This window comes from Pelophylax lessonae (assembly GCF_965119305.1).
Source record: "Pelophylax lessonae genome assembly, chromosome: 2".
Lineage (NCBI taxonomy): Eukaryota > Metazoa > Chordata > Amphibia > Anura > Ranidae > Pelophylax > Pelophylax lessonae.
Genome location: NC_138769.1, coordinates 461,260,394 through 461,276,202, shown reverse-complemented (window position 1 = coordinate 461,276,202; position 15,809 = coordinate 461,260,394). Strand labels below are relative to the sequence as shown.

Here is a 15,809-nt window from a genome sequence, read left to right as displayed (position 1 = left end):
GGGTGCGGATGCGATGCGTGAACACGCTGTATATTCGCAGCGTTCCCGCATCGCAGAAATGTGAACCGGCACTTAGGCTGCATTCACATGTCAGCTTATAATCGCGGGCAGAACCGCCGCGGTTCCGCCCGCGATTCGGAGATTTATTGCAAATCGCGGGACGCCTAGCGTTGCCCGTTGATTTGCAATAGCCCCCCAAACGCCGAGCGATGTTGCCGCGATTTACGCCCGCCGAATCGCGGCAACATCGCGCAAACAAAATCGCGGGACGCAATACGCTCCAAAGAAGCTCTTGTACTTTTTTGGAGCGTATTGCGTCCCGCGATTTTGTTTGCGCGATGTTGCCGCGATTCGGCGGGCGTAAATCGCGGCAACATCGCTCGGCGTTTGGGGGGCTATTGCAAATCAACGGCAACGCTAGGCGTCCCGCGATTTGCAATAATCTCCGAATCGCGGGCGGAACCGCGGCGGTTCTGCCCGCGATTATAAGCTGACATGTGAATGCAGCCTTAGGCTGCATTCACACTTGAGCGTAGCGTTTTTACCGCGATTTTACCGCGATTTTTACCGCGATTTTTACCGCGATTTTTTCAGGCGTTTTTCATTGACATCTATCAAAAACGCTGGTAATCAGCCCAAAAAGAAGCTCATGTACTTTTTTTAGCTACAGGCGTTTTGCAAAACGCTCAGATGTGAACAGGGGCCATTTAAATGAATGGGGTTTTACTTGTTGGTGCGTTTTGGAAGAGTTTCTTTTGAGCGTTTTTGGAGCTGAAAACGCCCAGGTGTGAATGGAGCCTAAATGTTCTGGGGGTTTAGGTAATTTAATTGCCAAAAATGAAGAATTTTACATGTATGCTACAAATAGAAAAACAATTGCTTTTTGAGCCAAACTGGATATAGAACAATGCTGGAGTTAATGGGCATATTAGCATTTTCATTTTTTAGGATAACTTAGGAAAGATGAAAATTACAGAAAAAAAAAAAAAACACGGGGGTGAAGTTTCATTGCAGTTCATTCAGTGACTGGCTGAAATTCCCTGTACTTTCCCCTTTACTTCCCCTTTGACGTTTTCCTTTTGCGGTGTCACTTCTCATTTCTCAACAGCAGATGGAGCCCGAGCTTTAATCTCCAGTTTACTGCACTTCCCTCTCATTAGGACGACACTTCCGCTTCCGGTTTTCCGTGCCCTTTCACATGCATTACGTCCCTTTACCATCAGCGAATAGGACTTCTGCTCCGCTAGTGCAGGGGTTAACATGTTAGTGGCTCCTGATTGGCCTGGCGGTATCCAATGGATGGCTAAGTGATGGTTGCTGGGCTGCGGAGGTGTCATGGCGCACTGGACTCGCTTTGAGAAGGAGCAGGAGAGGGATGTGAAGGAGTTGGTGTCCTGTATGAGCGGACTGCAAGATGACAGTGACAAGAACTTCCAGCTGGCCCTGCAGTACGCCTGGTCCAACTTCAGGTGTGATATACATCAGCACTCTATGAAGCATTCTCCCTGCTCTACCTGCCTTGTGTACAGTGTCACAGGAAGACCTCCTGATGACAGTGTACATATTAGGGATTGATATTGTTTTTTTCAGGACCAATACCGATTTTTCGGCCACCCTTCAGGCCGATAGCCAATATTCGGTGCCAATATTCTGCACATTTAAACATTTTTGTATTTTTATATTTTTTTTATCACTTTTATGGCTGTCACAAGTAATGTAAACATCCCTTGTGACAGTAATAGGCAGTGACAGGTACTAAAAGACCCCATACCCTTCCTCTGTACTTAAAAGCATTCAAAACGCCAATTTGAATGCTGTCAATTTTTATAAATCTGGCATCTTTAAGGCTCCAGTACATGGAAGTGATGTCATGACATCCCTTCAGGGTTTTTACATCGGAGACCCGATCAGAGCCGAATGCGGTTGTGTTCGGGTCTTCGGCCAGCCGGCGTATGTTCTGACTGGTTGCTCGGGTCTTCCGGTCACACGGACGAGGGGGTCCCCTCCGTCCCCTCCCGCTCCTGCTCCTTGTAATGACAATCGAGCCACATTGGTTGTCATTACAAGAAAGCCGACCGTCAGCTCTGATCAATGGTACCGGGGTGGTGCCTCTAGCTGCAGGCATCACTCTGGTACAACCACTTGAAGAAATATCGGTCATATCGGTAGGTTTGTGGCCGATACCGATACTTAAAAAAAAAAAAAGCAAATATCGGCCCCACCGATAATCGGTAGATCCCTAGTACATATTACATTGATTATTAGTAACACAAATTGAAACTACACTCACTCTAATAAACATTTTTTTCATTTTATCCCACCCTCCTGTAGAAGTTCTACTCTTTAATTCTATTAATTACCGTTTTATTTACTTTTGTGCAGCAAGGCAGAACTTCCTTGTTTCTGACCTAGACTGGGCCCCACTGTCTTCTGGGGTAGCTACGCCACAGCAGTCTGGATATGTGTGCGTGCAGACAAACGCAAACGCGTGTTCTATCAGAATGCCGCTACCCATCAGATTGTGCAACGAAAGTGATGTTCGGACCAAAAACTACTTGCTGCACATGCCCGTTGCGTTCCACCATGCATTCCACTGCCCTATGCGTTCCAAACACTTCATGATCTGATGGGTAGCGGTAATGTGATAGAACACCCAAGCGGAGATCTTACTACACCCAGCTATATCTTGAATTTCTGAGTATTTTTAGCAATTAAGTAAATAAATTTAAGATTAAGTAAATAAATCTGTGATGCTGTTTTCATGTTACATTTTTAAAGAAGCTGGATGCCAGCAGTAGGAAGGTGGAGGAGGAGGCCATGTTGGTACACCCCGCACTGCTCATCCCTAACACTTTATGCTTTCAAAATGAAACATCCAAACAGCATCACAGATATCAATATACTAGATTTATTTACATACACTCACTTTATTGCTAAAGATACTCTAAAATGAAAGATGTAGCTGGGTGTAGTAGGATTCCGCATAAGTGTTCTATCAGATTATTGCTGCCCATCATCGCTCATGCACAGTAAGTGTTTTTTGGTCCGAGCGACACTTCCGTTGCACAATCTGTTGGGTAGCGGCATTCTGATAGAACACCAGGAGGTATAGTGGCAATCAGCCATGAGCTGGAAGTGTGGTGACGCACGTGCACAGTGTCATTGTTTTTTGCCAGATCCTAGATACCTGAAGAACACCAGAAGGTCTCTTAACCACTTCAAGACCAAGCCTATTTCTGACACTAGTTGCTTACAAGTTAACATCAGTATTTTTTGCTAGAAAAGTACTTAGAACCCCCAAATATATATATATATATATATATATATATATATATATATATATATATATATATATATATATATAATTTTTTTTTTCACAGAGACCCTGGGGAATAAACTGGTGGTCGTTGCAATATTTTATGTCACACTGTATTCGTGCATTGGTCTTTCAAACACAATTTTGTTTGGAAAAAAATACACTTCAAAAAAATAAAAGAAATAAATAAACAGTAAGATTAGCCCATTTTTTTTTGTATAGTGTAAAAAGATGGTTACGCTGAGTAAATAGATAGCTAACATGTCATGCTTTAAAATTGCGAACCCTCGTGGAATGGCGACAAACTACAGTAATTAAAAGTCTCTATAGGCGACACTTTATGAATGGTTACCTGTTTATCATTACAGAGGAGATCTTGTGCTAGAATTATTGCTCTCGGTCTAGCAATCGCATTGATACCTCACATTTGTGGTTTGAACACTGTTTAAATTATTATTTTTTTTTTTTTCCATTTTTACACTGTCCCTTTAAAAAAATGTTTTAATGTAAACATCCCTTTTGACAGTAATAGGCAGTGACAAGTACTCCTTATGAAGGGATCTGTGGTTTAAAAGCCCAAACCCCTCCTCTGCACTTATTTAAACTTCAAGAGACTACATCAGAGACAAATTCCCACTTTGTTCGGGTCTGGCGGACATGTCAGCTGGTAGCTCGGGTATCCCAGTGAGTCATCAGAGCCTGGGTGAGCCACTTGTAATAACAGCCAAGCGGCTGCTTAGCCGCATCGGTTGTTATTACAAGAAAGTCGACCATCCGCTCTAAAAAACGGTACTGGGATGACCCTGGTACAACCACTTGAGCAAAATAACGTACAGGTACGTGATTTTGCGGCGAGTAGTTAAATTGTCTGCCTTTTCGCTAAGATCAAGTGTAGTATCTGTTCATATCAGTCATCCAGTAGGGGTTCTGTGCTGTCATTCTGACTTGACCAAGGTTGGAGTGTCTGGCTATTAATCCCTTTGAGTGATGAGGGCTTGGAAGGTTAGAACCGGCTGGGACATAAACCGCGACACCCATGAGCAGTTGGGGCATGGGAGTAATCCTGCCGGGCTACCCGGAAGGGCCCAATACCTTCTGGTTTGAGCGATCTGCAAATTACAAATATTCGTATAAATATTAGTGCTGCATAAAAATATATAGTGCAAATTAATATGGGTGTATTCAATAATAAAGTGCCACGGTAGCTTCATGCACAACCCAATGCCACTTTTGAAGGGTGATTTGTGTGCTAGATGTCTCTTCAAAATTAATTTAAATGGTGATCAATACATAAAGTCCATCCAAAACAGTTATGTACGGGTAATCCTTCCTAGTTTTTGTACCTCCCCAAGAAATGCGGAGGAAAGATTTAGATGTCTTGACGTTAGAAGATTCCTTCTTCGTTATTTAGAATTTACAAGTGAATTTAGAAAATCCTCTCAGCTTCTAGTTTCCTTTAATTATTCCAGTAGAGGGTCTAGGGCAGTGATGGCGAACCTTGGCAGCCCAGATGTTTTGGAACTACATTTCCCATGATGCGCAATAGGGGTATTAAAAATTATTGGCGCATCACGATACAGCCTTTTACGATTGGGCAACGATTCAAAACTCCTGGCTCCTCCTCCCTCTCCCTCCGCATTGCTGGAATGACATGCGCTGGTGGCCTGGCTGTGTCTGGCTCTGTCCCCACCTCATTGAATGGTGTAGCCTCAGGAAACTGGCGCTGCAGCACATCAACGTGCCGCCCCCACCCATGCTCTCCCCCTTCCTTGAGATTTGTAGCTCTGTCACTTCCCCGATGAGCAGGTGCGGTGCCGCTCGATGCTGACACACACATCTCTGCAGCTATCATCACATCCCTGGGATGAGACACAGAGTCTTCTTCAGGAAATGAGCTGCGAGGGCAGGAGGGGGGTGGTAGGAGTGCTGGGAAGGTGAGAGACCAGCCTGTCATGCCTAATGTAAGTAAGGGGTGAGTGCATAGAAGTGGCACATCCCCCACCTCTGCTGTACCTCCAGTCTGTGTGTACTGTGTGCCTATCACATTTGGCCTTTTTTTCTAGTCTAGTTCTGCCTGAGATTTCCCTGTAAACTTTCCCACCTGGAAACATCCACTTATCTGCAAGTAGTATACTTGCAGGTAGAATGCCATCCTTTTTTTTTTCCTCTCATTGATGTTGACCTACATTCTATCTAAGTTGCTGCCAAAAGACTCCCCAATGATTTATTAAAGTGGAGCTCCAGTCTCCTTGTCAGTTTTCTCCAAAAAGCACCCCCGTGATTCTCTTTATTTGCACAATATAAACAGGATACTGGTAAGTGTATTTCCTACTTACAATTGTGATGTTTATTACAGGATCCTGGCAGACAGGCAGTGGTCATTATAAGTATGGGCATCTGAAGCCCGCTCCCACTTGCTTCCGGGACTCTGTGCGGCTGGCTACCCAGCATGCACGTCCCGAACTCACGCCTGCGCAGTTAGGATGCAGCACGGTGCACTGTGTTGTATTCAGGTTGCCATAACAATGGCCGTGGTGGCGGAAGTTACCGCCCTGTTGCTATGGCAACCTGTCAATCAAGACAGAACCTGGAAAGAAGTCAAGTGCAGTTCAAAGACTCCTGGGATAGATGACGCAGACACCCCAGGAGTCATAGCAAATCACCTAATGACGAAACCGCCTAGGTGGCCGGGCCCAGAAGTGCAGACTACATAGAAGAAATAAAGGTATTTAGAAAAGAATAAATAAATAAATAAATAATTGCCATTAGACTGTTCTATGGGTGGGCATTGTGTTTCAAGGAACTTGGAAAAATGGGTGGAACTCCGCTTTAAAGTGATACTAAAGGGTATTCTTATTTTTTTTTTCTGTAAAATAAAAAAAGATGATATGCTTACCTGCTGGCTGTCTCCTGTACCATGTCCGCAGTGTCTGGCCGTCTCCTGTATCATGTCGACAGTCTCTGGGCATTAATCGTGATGCATCGCTGATATGATAATTGTAATCGAATCGTGAGGCCAGTGAAGATGCGCACCTTTTAATGCTCAGCTACACTGCAGAGTGCATGAGCATCATGGGAAATGTAGTTCCAAAACATCTGTGATTCCAAGGTTCGCCATCACTGGTTTAGGGCCTCCAGGAGCTCCATTGATTGGTGGATCAGGGATACCATTTGTGAAGCTTGCAGTTCTTCAGGTCTAGCCCCTCCTAACAGGATTAGGGCGCATTCTACTAGATCTTTGGCCACATCCTGGGCAGAAATAGCAGGAGCTTCTGATTCATCCTGGCAGCAGCTACACAAACATGAAATGGCAATATTGAGGGGAGTTGTCCATTAATTATATATGAACTTGTGCATGTCTGTTTTTGAAAAAAAAAAAAAAATACTGCGCCAACTAGAATTTTTTTTCCCTACTTTTAGATTTCATCGATATCTGGATGTCAGCAGTCACCAGATTCACAGGACTTTGGATGGGTAACTTTTTTTTTATTTTTATGAGGAATTGAAATAAACAATATGCAGGTATCCATTTTGATAAATGTGTTTTCTTTTTCTTAGGATGTATGAAAAGTTTGTGATTAATTCTGATTTGAGTAAAGCAGAAAGCTGGAAGAGGCTGACAGACGAATTTTTAAACTTTCCTCTTCCAAATACCAAAGGAACAAAGGTGAGCTTGTTTTATTAGTAAGAGTACTGTGCAAAATAAACCTGTATATACAGTAGCTGAGATGTATAGCTTGAATAATAAGTGAAGCAGTCCCTAAATTATACAGTCTAAACAAAGCGAGATATATCTTAAAAATTCCATCTGTGCAATATACCAAAAGCAAATAAGCAAGGAGGATTGGTATATTATAGCAGATATAGTCCTTGAAATATATATCCCAAAGACAAAATGTTTAAATTGCCCAAAATGATAATAACCGTCCTATACACCATCCAATCTTCAGAAAGTGCAACAAATTTCTTCCATGTGCATGAGGAATTCACACTTTATCCCCCAATGAAAACAGCACCGATGTTCCCACCACTAAAGCTCCTTTTTAGGTGTTCCCTCACCTGGTTTGATGGACCCCACTAACAAAACCTAAATCTCCGCAAAATTTTCCCTTCCTAATTAGTGACACCACAAAGCTTCTAATTTACTCCCTGGTCACCTCTCGCCTCAACTACTGCTGCTTATTGGCTTAACTATAAATAAGTTATTCCCCCCCCCCCCCTTCAGTTCATCACGAATGCTGCTGCCAGGCTCCTCCACCTTACAAACCGCTCAGCATCTGCTACTCCTCTCTGTCAGTCCCTCTCACTCAACTAATCCAATTCAAGATAATAACAATAACTTACAAAGCCATCTACAGCTCTGCCCCCGCTACATCACTAACCTAGTCTCAGAATACCAACCAAATCATCCTTTTCGTTCCTCCCAAGACCTCCTGCTCTCTATCTCCTTCATCATCTCATCCCACACTCTCCTCCAGAGCCTCTCCCATCCTCTGGACTCTCTACCCCAATCTGTCTGACTATCTCCTACTGTGTCCACTTTTAGACGATCTCTCTTCAGAGAACCCTTTCTGGCCCCACCTAACAACTGTACATTTATTTTCTCCATCAGCCCATACCCCACTCTTGTTACCCTTAATATCTCCTGACCTCCCTCATAGGTTGTAAGCTCTAATGAGCAGGGCTCTACGCTTCCTACTGTATTAAATTGTATTGTAAATGTACTGTCTTAACTTATTTTGTAAACAGTCAGCATGTAAATCCTGTATAATAACAATATATTATAACAAAAGGAGGAAAAACTTGTTTATAGTATAAAGATCACAGTATCACAGCTTGCATCCAGGGACATTCCTCATACTGGTCATCAGTCTCTCAAATAAAAATGTCATAAAAAAGGAAAAGGCAAGATAGGGCAGATTGCAAACCACTATTTAAAAAAAAACTTGTAAAAATACACTTGCATGGCAGAAAGGGTAAAACTCTTTTTTTTCACTATACAGAAAAACCTCAGCAAGATGGTGTCCTAGCTCCAACCAATGGTGACGTGATTACGAAGGATGGAGCTAAGATGCCATCTTACTGAGGTTTTTCTGTATACGAAAAATCGCTTTTACCTTTTCTACCTTGTGAGTGTATTTTTACAAGCTTTTTTTTTTTAAATAAAATAGTGGTTAGTGGTCTGCACAATCTTGCCTTGAGAGACACAGGCATATTAACAATCCTCAGATTTGTCAAATGCTGAAAAGACACGTTTTTTCAATATTTGTGCTATAGGAAGATGGGTTATCTTATATTATGCTGGGTGAACCTCCTCATGTTGTGGTGTATATACTTCAATGTCATTTTCCTTTGCTTTTGTTTATTTGGGGAATTTTTAAATCCCACCTAGTTTTTTGATGTTTTATTGCATCTTTTTTTTTTTTTTTTTTTCAAACTGTGAACTTTTCTTTTTCTAGACTAATGCCCACTATGCCATCTTGTCTCTTCTTCTGTGCCTATCTGATGCTCCATCCAAAAATGATTATGTTGAAAAGCCAAGAAAAAAACAAACAGGTACCTGCACATATTAAGGATTCTTTGAATGTTCTAGTGCTCCATCCTAATTCATTGTTCATGATTGTTGTGTGTGTCAATATAATTACATTGTGAAAGGACTACATGGAAGTTCTGCACAGAGAATCTTGTTTTTCAGGCTCCGGAAGGAGGCAGTATTTTATTATCTTCACGAACATATGCAGATTTCCATCCAGCCTTGTAGCAAAAAACTTACTAGATATTCTGTGTTGTTTAATTCTAGAAGAAGATGAGCCATTTGATTGGGGAAAATACTTGAGGGAAGGTGAAGACTATGGGTGTAGTCCTGATGAAAACACCCCGGTAAGATCTGTCATGCTTACTTTTTGTGTAATAGTGGCTGTATTCATAGGATTTTAACCACTTGATTCCCTTTCACCATTTTACAACTGCACTGGGATAGCAGATATTCTTCCCATTGCCATTCTAAAACACTAACCAGCCTGTATGGCCTCTGCGGATGCCTGCAGGTCATAGTACTGTACTTGTCAGCTATCAGTGACAGCTGGGGAACAGTGCTAAGCCCAGCCCTGAAACGATTAGCTTCTGGACTTTCAATGCTTCCACAGATTGCTCCATAGGATCGACCTTTAGGGGCAACTGTAAACACAGCACTTCTCTGGAGTATAGTAAAGTCAAGGCACATCTTGTCATGAAATATATATATTAATTCTCAGGTTGCAACAATGACGTTGGGTTATGTGGATGACATGTATTTTCACTGCGCAAGCATCAGTTGCTGGCCCAAGTCTACACAATGTCATTCAGATTTAGATAGAAAAAAGTGTGGTGACACAAATGGTTAATATTTTGTGATGCCAATTAATTCATACGAAATATAATTTGTTATTTCCAAATGAGAGCCTTTAAACTTGTGTTAGATGATAAAGGACCATATTCTATTCTATCCATTCATGACAAGGTAATGCATACGCCATATTCACTGCTCAAAAAAATTAAAGGAACACTTTGAAAACGCTTTAGATCTCAATGGGGTATAATATGCTGGATATCGATACTGATATGGTACTCAGTAGTTTGTTTCACCCCTACCTGCTTGTATGCATGCCTGACAACATCAGGGCATGCTCATAATGAGACGACGGATAGTTTCCTGGGGTATTTCCTCCCAGATCTGAACCAGAGCATCGCTCAGCTCCTGAACACACTGAGGTACAATCTGGTGACGTAAGATGGACCGAAACATAATGTCTCAGAGGTGTTCTATTGGATTTAGGTCAGGCGAGCGTGGGGGCCATTCAAGGGTATCAGTTCCTTCATCTTCCTGAAACTGGCTACATACTCTCTCCACATGAGGCCGGGCAGTGTCGTGCACCAGGAGGAACCCTGGACCCAATGCACCAGCGTAGGGTCTGACAATGGGTCCAAGGATTTCATCTCGATACCTAATAGCAGTCAGGGTTCCAATTTTTTTAGCCTGTAGAGGTCTGTGCGTCCCCCCATGGATATGCCTCCCCAGACCATCACTGACCCACTACCAAACCGGTCATGCTGAACAATGTTACAGGCAGCATAACGTTCTCCATGGATTCTCTAGACCCTTTCACGTCTGACACATGTGCTCAGGGTGATCCTGCTCTCATCTGTGAAAGGGACAGGGCGCCAGTGGCGGACCTGCAAATTCTGGTGTTCAATGGCGAAAGCCAATTGAGATCCACGGTGCCAAGGGCCTACAAGAGTATGTCAGGCCCTTTGGCCACCCTCATGAAGTCTGTTTCTGAATGTTTGGTCAGGGATATTTACACCAGTGGCCTGCTGGAGGTAATTTTGTAGGGCTCTGGCAGTGCTCATCCTGTTCCTCCTTGCACAAAGGAGCAGATGCTGGTCCTGCTGATGGGTTAAGGACCTTCTACAGCCCTGTCCAGCTCTCCTACAGTAACTGCCTGTCTCCTGGAATCTCCTCCATGCTCTTGAGACTGTGCTGGGAGACACCTTCTGGCAATGGCACGCATTGATGTGCCATCCTGGAGGAGTTGGACTGCCTATGCAACCTCCTCTATAGGGTCCAGATAGTGCCTCATGTAGAGCTGCACGATTCTGGAAAAAATTAGTCACAATTTTTTTTGCTTAGAATAAAGATCACGATTCTGGGTGTAACATCAGTGTATTTTTTCCCGAAAACTGCGTTTAAAAAAAGACTTCTGCACAAATATAGTGTGACACTAAATTGCAACGATCGCCATTTTATTCTTTAGGGTCTCTGCTAAAAAAAAAAAAAAAAAAAAAAAAAATTATATATATATATATATATATATATATATATATATATATATATATATATATATATAATGTTTAGGGGTTCTAAGTAATTTTCTAGCAAAAAATAATGATTTTAACTTGTAAGCAACAAGTGTCGGAAAAAGACTTTAAGAGGTTAAAGTGCCCTCACTTACAGATGGAAGTTCATTCCTTTGATCTAAAAGAAGGAAAGGATACATCGTAAAACATTGTGTTTATAGTTATCTAGCAGCCTTAAGTGGCGGTTCACACTGATCCGACTTGTCAGGCGACTTGGTCGCCTGACAAGTAGCGGACCGTGCTGTGCAATTGGAACCGTTCTAATAGGAGCGACTCAAGTCGCTCCGACTTAGAAAAAGGTTCCTGCACTACTTCGGGGCGATATCAGAGCGACTTGCATTGACTTCCCTTATGTGAAGTCATTGCAAGCCGCGCCGAAGTCGCGGTGCACGGGCGACGGCATAACTCGCCCGAAGTCGCGTCGCCCTAGTGTGAACCGACACTAACAATGTTGATATTGGAGGCTGTTTCATTTTTGCCCATCTAGTACACCTGTTGTTAATTTCATTAACACCAAAGCAGCTGAAACTGATTAACAACCCCCTCTGCTACTTAACTGACCGGATCAATATCCCAGTAGTTTTATTGACTTGAATGCTATACTCTGATTAAAAAGGTTTCCTTTAATTTTTTGAGCAGTGTATGATAACAAAACGCATCCCATCCTCTGTCATCTTACTTCAAACCAGAACCATAAACCTGGTCACTGACTTCAGATAATAGTCAGTTATGCAAGCAATACATAACCATCACCCCAAAGTTGTTTCCTAGCTTTAGCCATCTAAAAGAACCCTTAAGTTACATGAGATTTTCTGTATAAACTGTGTAAAAGAGAGGGGATGCGTGGCTGACATGCTTTATACAGTTCCGGTAGCAGCTTATCACAGATAGAATATTACTGATCAAATATGGATCTCTTGGCTTGCAAATGATTTTCTGCCTAAGATCTGTGAGCCAATAAAGACTGAAGCTATACATACACACCAAATTAAAAAAGAAAACGATCTGGCACCAATGGTTGTAAACAACTATTGGAGGGGTTTTATTTGCTATTTGTTACCGCTACTGACTATCTGCGGGTGTGCCCGACATCAGAGTAAACTATAAGTCAGCACAGGTCTTCACTCCCCTAGTTAATGAGAGATAAGCCACGTACACACGCGTCGAAAATCGGCAGGGAATTTTCGTCCGACGACCGATCTGCCGATTTTCGGCTTGTTAGTATGATGCTTCCTACAACTGACTCCGACTTTTCGGCCGAAAAAAATCTGGTGTGCAGGCTATAAAATTTTTGTCCGCCGTCAAAACACGGCCGATTTTCGTGCAGTCAGTACAGATTTCGACAGGGAAAAATCTAATGAGCAAGTCTGGGCATGCTCAGAGAAAAAAAAAAACACAAAGAAAGCAAACCAACACATGACATAAATCCTGAAGTAGAATTTTGTCCGGCGAGAAAATTCGTGTGCAGTCTAGGCACATTCCAACCAACAAAACACCACTCTGGTCAAAAGATGGACGACCGGTCGGCCGATATTTGTTGCGTGTGTACGGGGCTATAGTCTCTTTGTGTCTGAACCTAAAGTGCTAGTGCAACTATTATAAACAATTATGATTAATCTCATAGAAAATGTGATCAATGAGTGCAACCAAATGATTTGGTGAATGAAATATTACCAAAAATCAGTCAAGTAATCAATACTTATAAATTCATATCGTGCATAATCAATATATACTGGGAATCCAAAATTAAAACGTATTAAAGTGATCCAAAAATTAAAAACCACAACAAATGTCCCATATTTCATAAAGTCTCACATTTCAAAAGAAATAAAAAAAAAAAAGTGCATATATCAATGTGCAAATTCTTCGACAAATCTGTGCAATCACCCTGTGCAATCCTTCCACCGATCACCCCAATCTGACTCACCAGATGGAGTGGCTGGTAAAATTATTTATTTGCACTTTTTAAAAAAATAAATAAATAATGTGATTTGAAATTTATTTGAGACTTTACGAACTATGGGACAATTATTGCTGTTTTTAATTTTTGGATCACTTTAATGTGTTTTTTATTTTGGATTCCCAGTATATATTGATTATGCACGATATGAACTTATAAGTATTGATTACTTGACTGATTTTTGGTAAGATTCATTTGGTTGCACTCATTGATCACATTTTCTATGAGAAAATTTTCACTGCCTCCCACATGCTTGTACCATTTTTTTTTTTTTTTTTATCCTGGCCTCTCTCTACAATGCCATTTTCTGTATTTACACATCATTTATATGGGTATTGAATACGGGGCTGTAGACTTTTTGCTCTGCCATTACAGAGAGTTTAGGATAATACATATTATTATTTGTTTTTCGTTTTTTTTTTTTTTTAATCAAGAAAAGCTTTACTGAGAAAAACTCACACCATTACAACAAGAAAAAAAAAAAACTGTCGCATGACAGCAACCGTCTGTAAACATTATGTAACCCACACCATGCCCCATTCCCCCCAACAGTAGCACATATGGGTACAGTGCAAGACATAAAGAACACAAAAAGAGAATGCGTGAAACACCCTTAACCCGCCCACCCAGGCAAAAATCAAACAGAAATGCAACTCTAAGAACTACATTAACAATCGATCCAGATTGAGATCATTAGGGGCCATGCCTGGACAGTTCAACCATGCACCCCACACCTTAGAAAATTTATGAGACGCCCCTCTATGCTGGTAGATAACCTTCTCCATACAAAGAGTAGTACCCATCTGTTCCAGCCAGATCTTATAAGTGGGTGGCTCCGGTGCTATCCAATGTCTCAGGATAAGTAAACGGGCCTGAAAGAGAGCCCGAGAGGCGGCCTCTCTCAGAAACCTGTCCTCCACTACCTGATCCAATATCCCTAAAAGACCATGATGGGGATCCCCAGGGATATCCACCCCCAGAGCTCTAGTAATGGCAGATAACAGTGGACCAGTATCTGTGCAGCTTTGGACATCTCCACAACAAATGGATCAGATCCCCTGTCTCTCTCCGGCATCGTCCACAAAGGTCATCTTCACGAAGACCCATGGCATGAAGTTTCAGGGGAGTATGATGCACTCTAAGTAGGATGTAAAGCTGTGACACCTGATGGGAAACATTGAGAGAGCAGCTACGTACCGCCTCCAAGGCCTCCTCCCACTGTTCTCCCGGGATCTCCCCCCACATCTATGCTCCAGTGGTCGCAGGCCCTACCAGGGTACTTTTCCAAAAACGATCCCAAGAGAGAGGCATAGCAGCTAGATATAAATCATTTGGTGTCTGTAAACTTATGCATAAGAAAGAAGACAGGAGTCGGGGACAGAAAGAGTTGTCCTTGGTCTGCTTGCGCCCGTATTGCGTGCTGTAATTGGAAATAATAGAACCGCATACTGTCCGGAAACGAGAAATGTTCCTTGAGCAGCTCAAAGGGCAGTAGGGACCCCTCCCGCAAAATGTGTGTAAGATGAGTCACCCCATACGCTCGCCACCTGCCTGCCAGTATTTCATTTTTTTTAGTTTCCATAATCTTTTATTATGAATATTCAAAGAGCGAAATGGAAAAAACAAAACGGAACAGTAAAGTTTACATGAGCCAAAAGGCCTAAAAGTATACAAAAGTTTTGTAACCATAACAGCAGTTCTGTATGTAGTGTTTTTTAACAACTCCTAATAGTCGACAAACATGGTAGAATACTGGATGTTACACTTTTTAGCAGTGGTCTGATGTTAGCGAGGAAGAAGATGATGAAGAGACTCTCAGCAGGGAGGACTCTGGAATCCAAGTTGATAAGACGCCTCAAGATGATGCTGACAAAAAAAATGCACCTCCTGTGGTGTCATGGAAAGGTACTGCAGATTAGTTTTTCTTTTTTCTCACACTTCTACTAAAATACACATTATGAGCTTTAAACTCCAGGAATTCCAGACCTATATATTTTCTGAAAGCAGAGGACTTATTTGGTAAAGTATGTAGCGCTGAGTTTTCATGTTACATGACATTTGAGCAAGGTTTTTATAAAATCTATTTCTCTTACGTCCTCCGACAGTCGCCGCCCACTCACAAGTCTTCACCAATGGGTATTGACCTTTGCTCCGCAGGAGTAGCTAGGCACAAGAAAGTTTTTTTTTTTGTTAACAAAAGCTTTTAGCATAGACACACCCCTAGGGGCTGTCCCACTAGTCAATACCTCCCTGCACCAGCATTCCCAACTCAGTTTGATCTTGCCTAGCTTAGGAGTAGCAGGCTTTCCTGTGCTGGGGCTTCAGTCTCAGCCTTCTACCCTTTTTTGATTTTATTTCAAGTATTTTCTCTTTACTTTACTAGCTGTTTTTTTGTCAGCTCTTAGTTAGGGATCTTCGGATGAAGATATGTCATGCGGAGCTGGGTCTCGGACTGGCCGCCCTGGATCCCAGGGCTGAGGGCCAGATGGATCCCCAGCCTGCCATCGAGCGTTCAGCTACGGTTCGCCCTGGCGCCATGAACGACCCATCCCTGTTCGCTGCAGGGATGCTGCCTGTGAGGTGGCTACCTCACCGGACACCATTCTGCGGTCTCGTGCTGCGGTCCGCTGCGTCCTG

General features: G+C 42.4%; 1 protein-coding gene across 2 annotated transcripts in view; it reads left to right on the top strand.

Annotated features, from left to right (window-relative positions):
- The first annotated feature begins 1,270 nt into the window (after positions 1-1,270).
- Positions 1,271-15,809, top strand: part of TUBGCP5 (tubulin gamma complex component 5) — a 69,752-nt gene continuing 55,213 nt past the window's right edge. The window contains exons 1-6 of one of the 2 annotated variants that reach the window (XM_082245920.1): positions 1,271-1,469; positions 6,737-6,790; positions 6,875-6,983; positions 8,776-8,872; positions 9,117-9,196; positions 14,948-15,077. In XM_082245920.1, the coding sequence (XP_082102046.1) occupies positions 1,336-1,469; positions 6,737-6,790; positions 6,875-6,983; positions 8,776-8,872; positions 9,117-9,196; positions 14,948-15,077 (604 nt within the window). In that variant the 5' untranslated portion in view covers positions 1,271-1,335. Of the gene's footprint in view, positions 1,470-6,736; positions 6,791-6,874; positions 6,984-8,775; positions 8,873-9,116; positions 9,197-14,944; positions 15,078-15,809 lie in introns of both variants that reach the window. The other variant, XM_082245919.1, reaches the window with a different exon arrangement.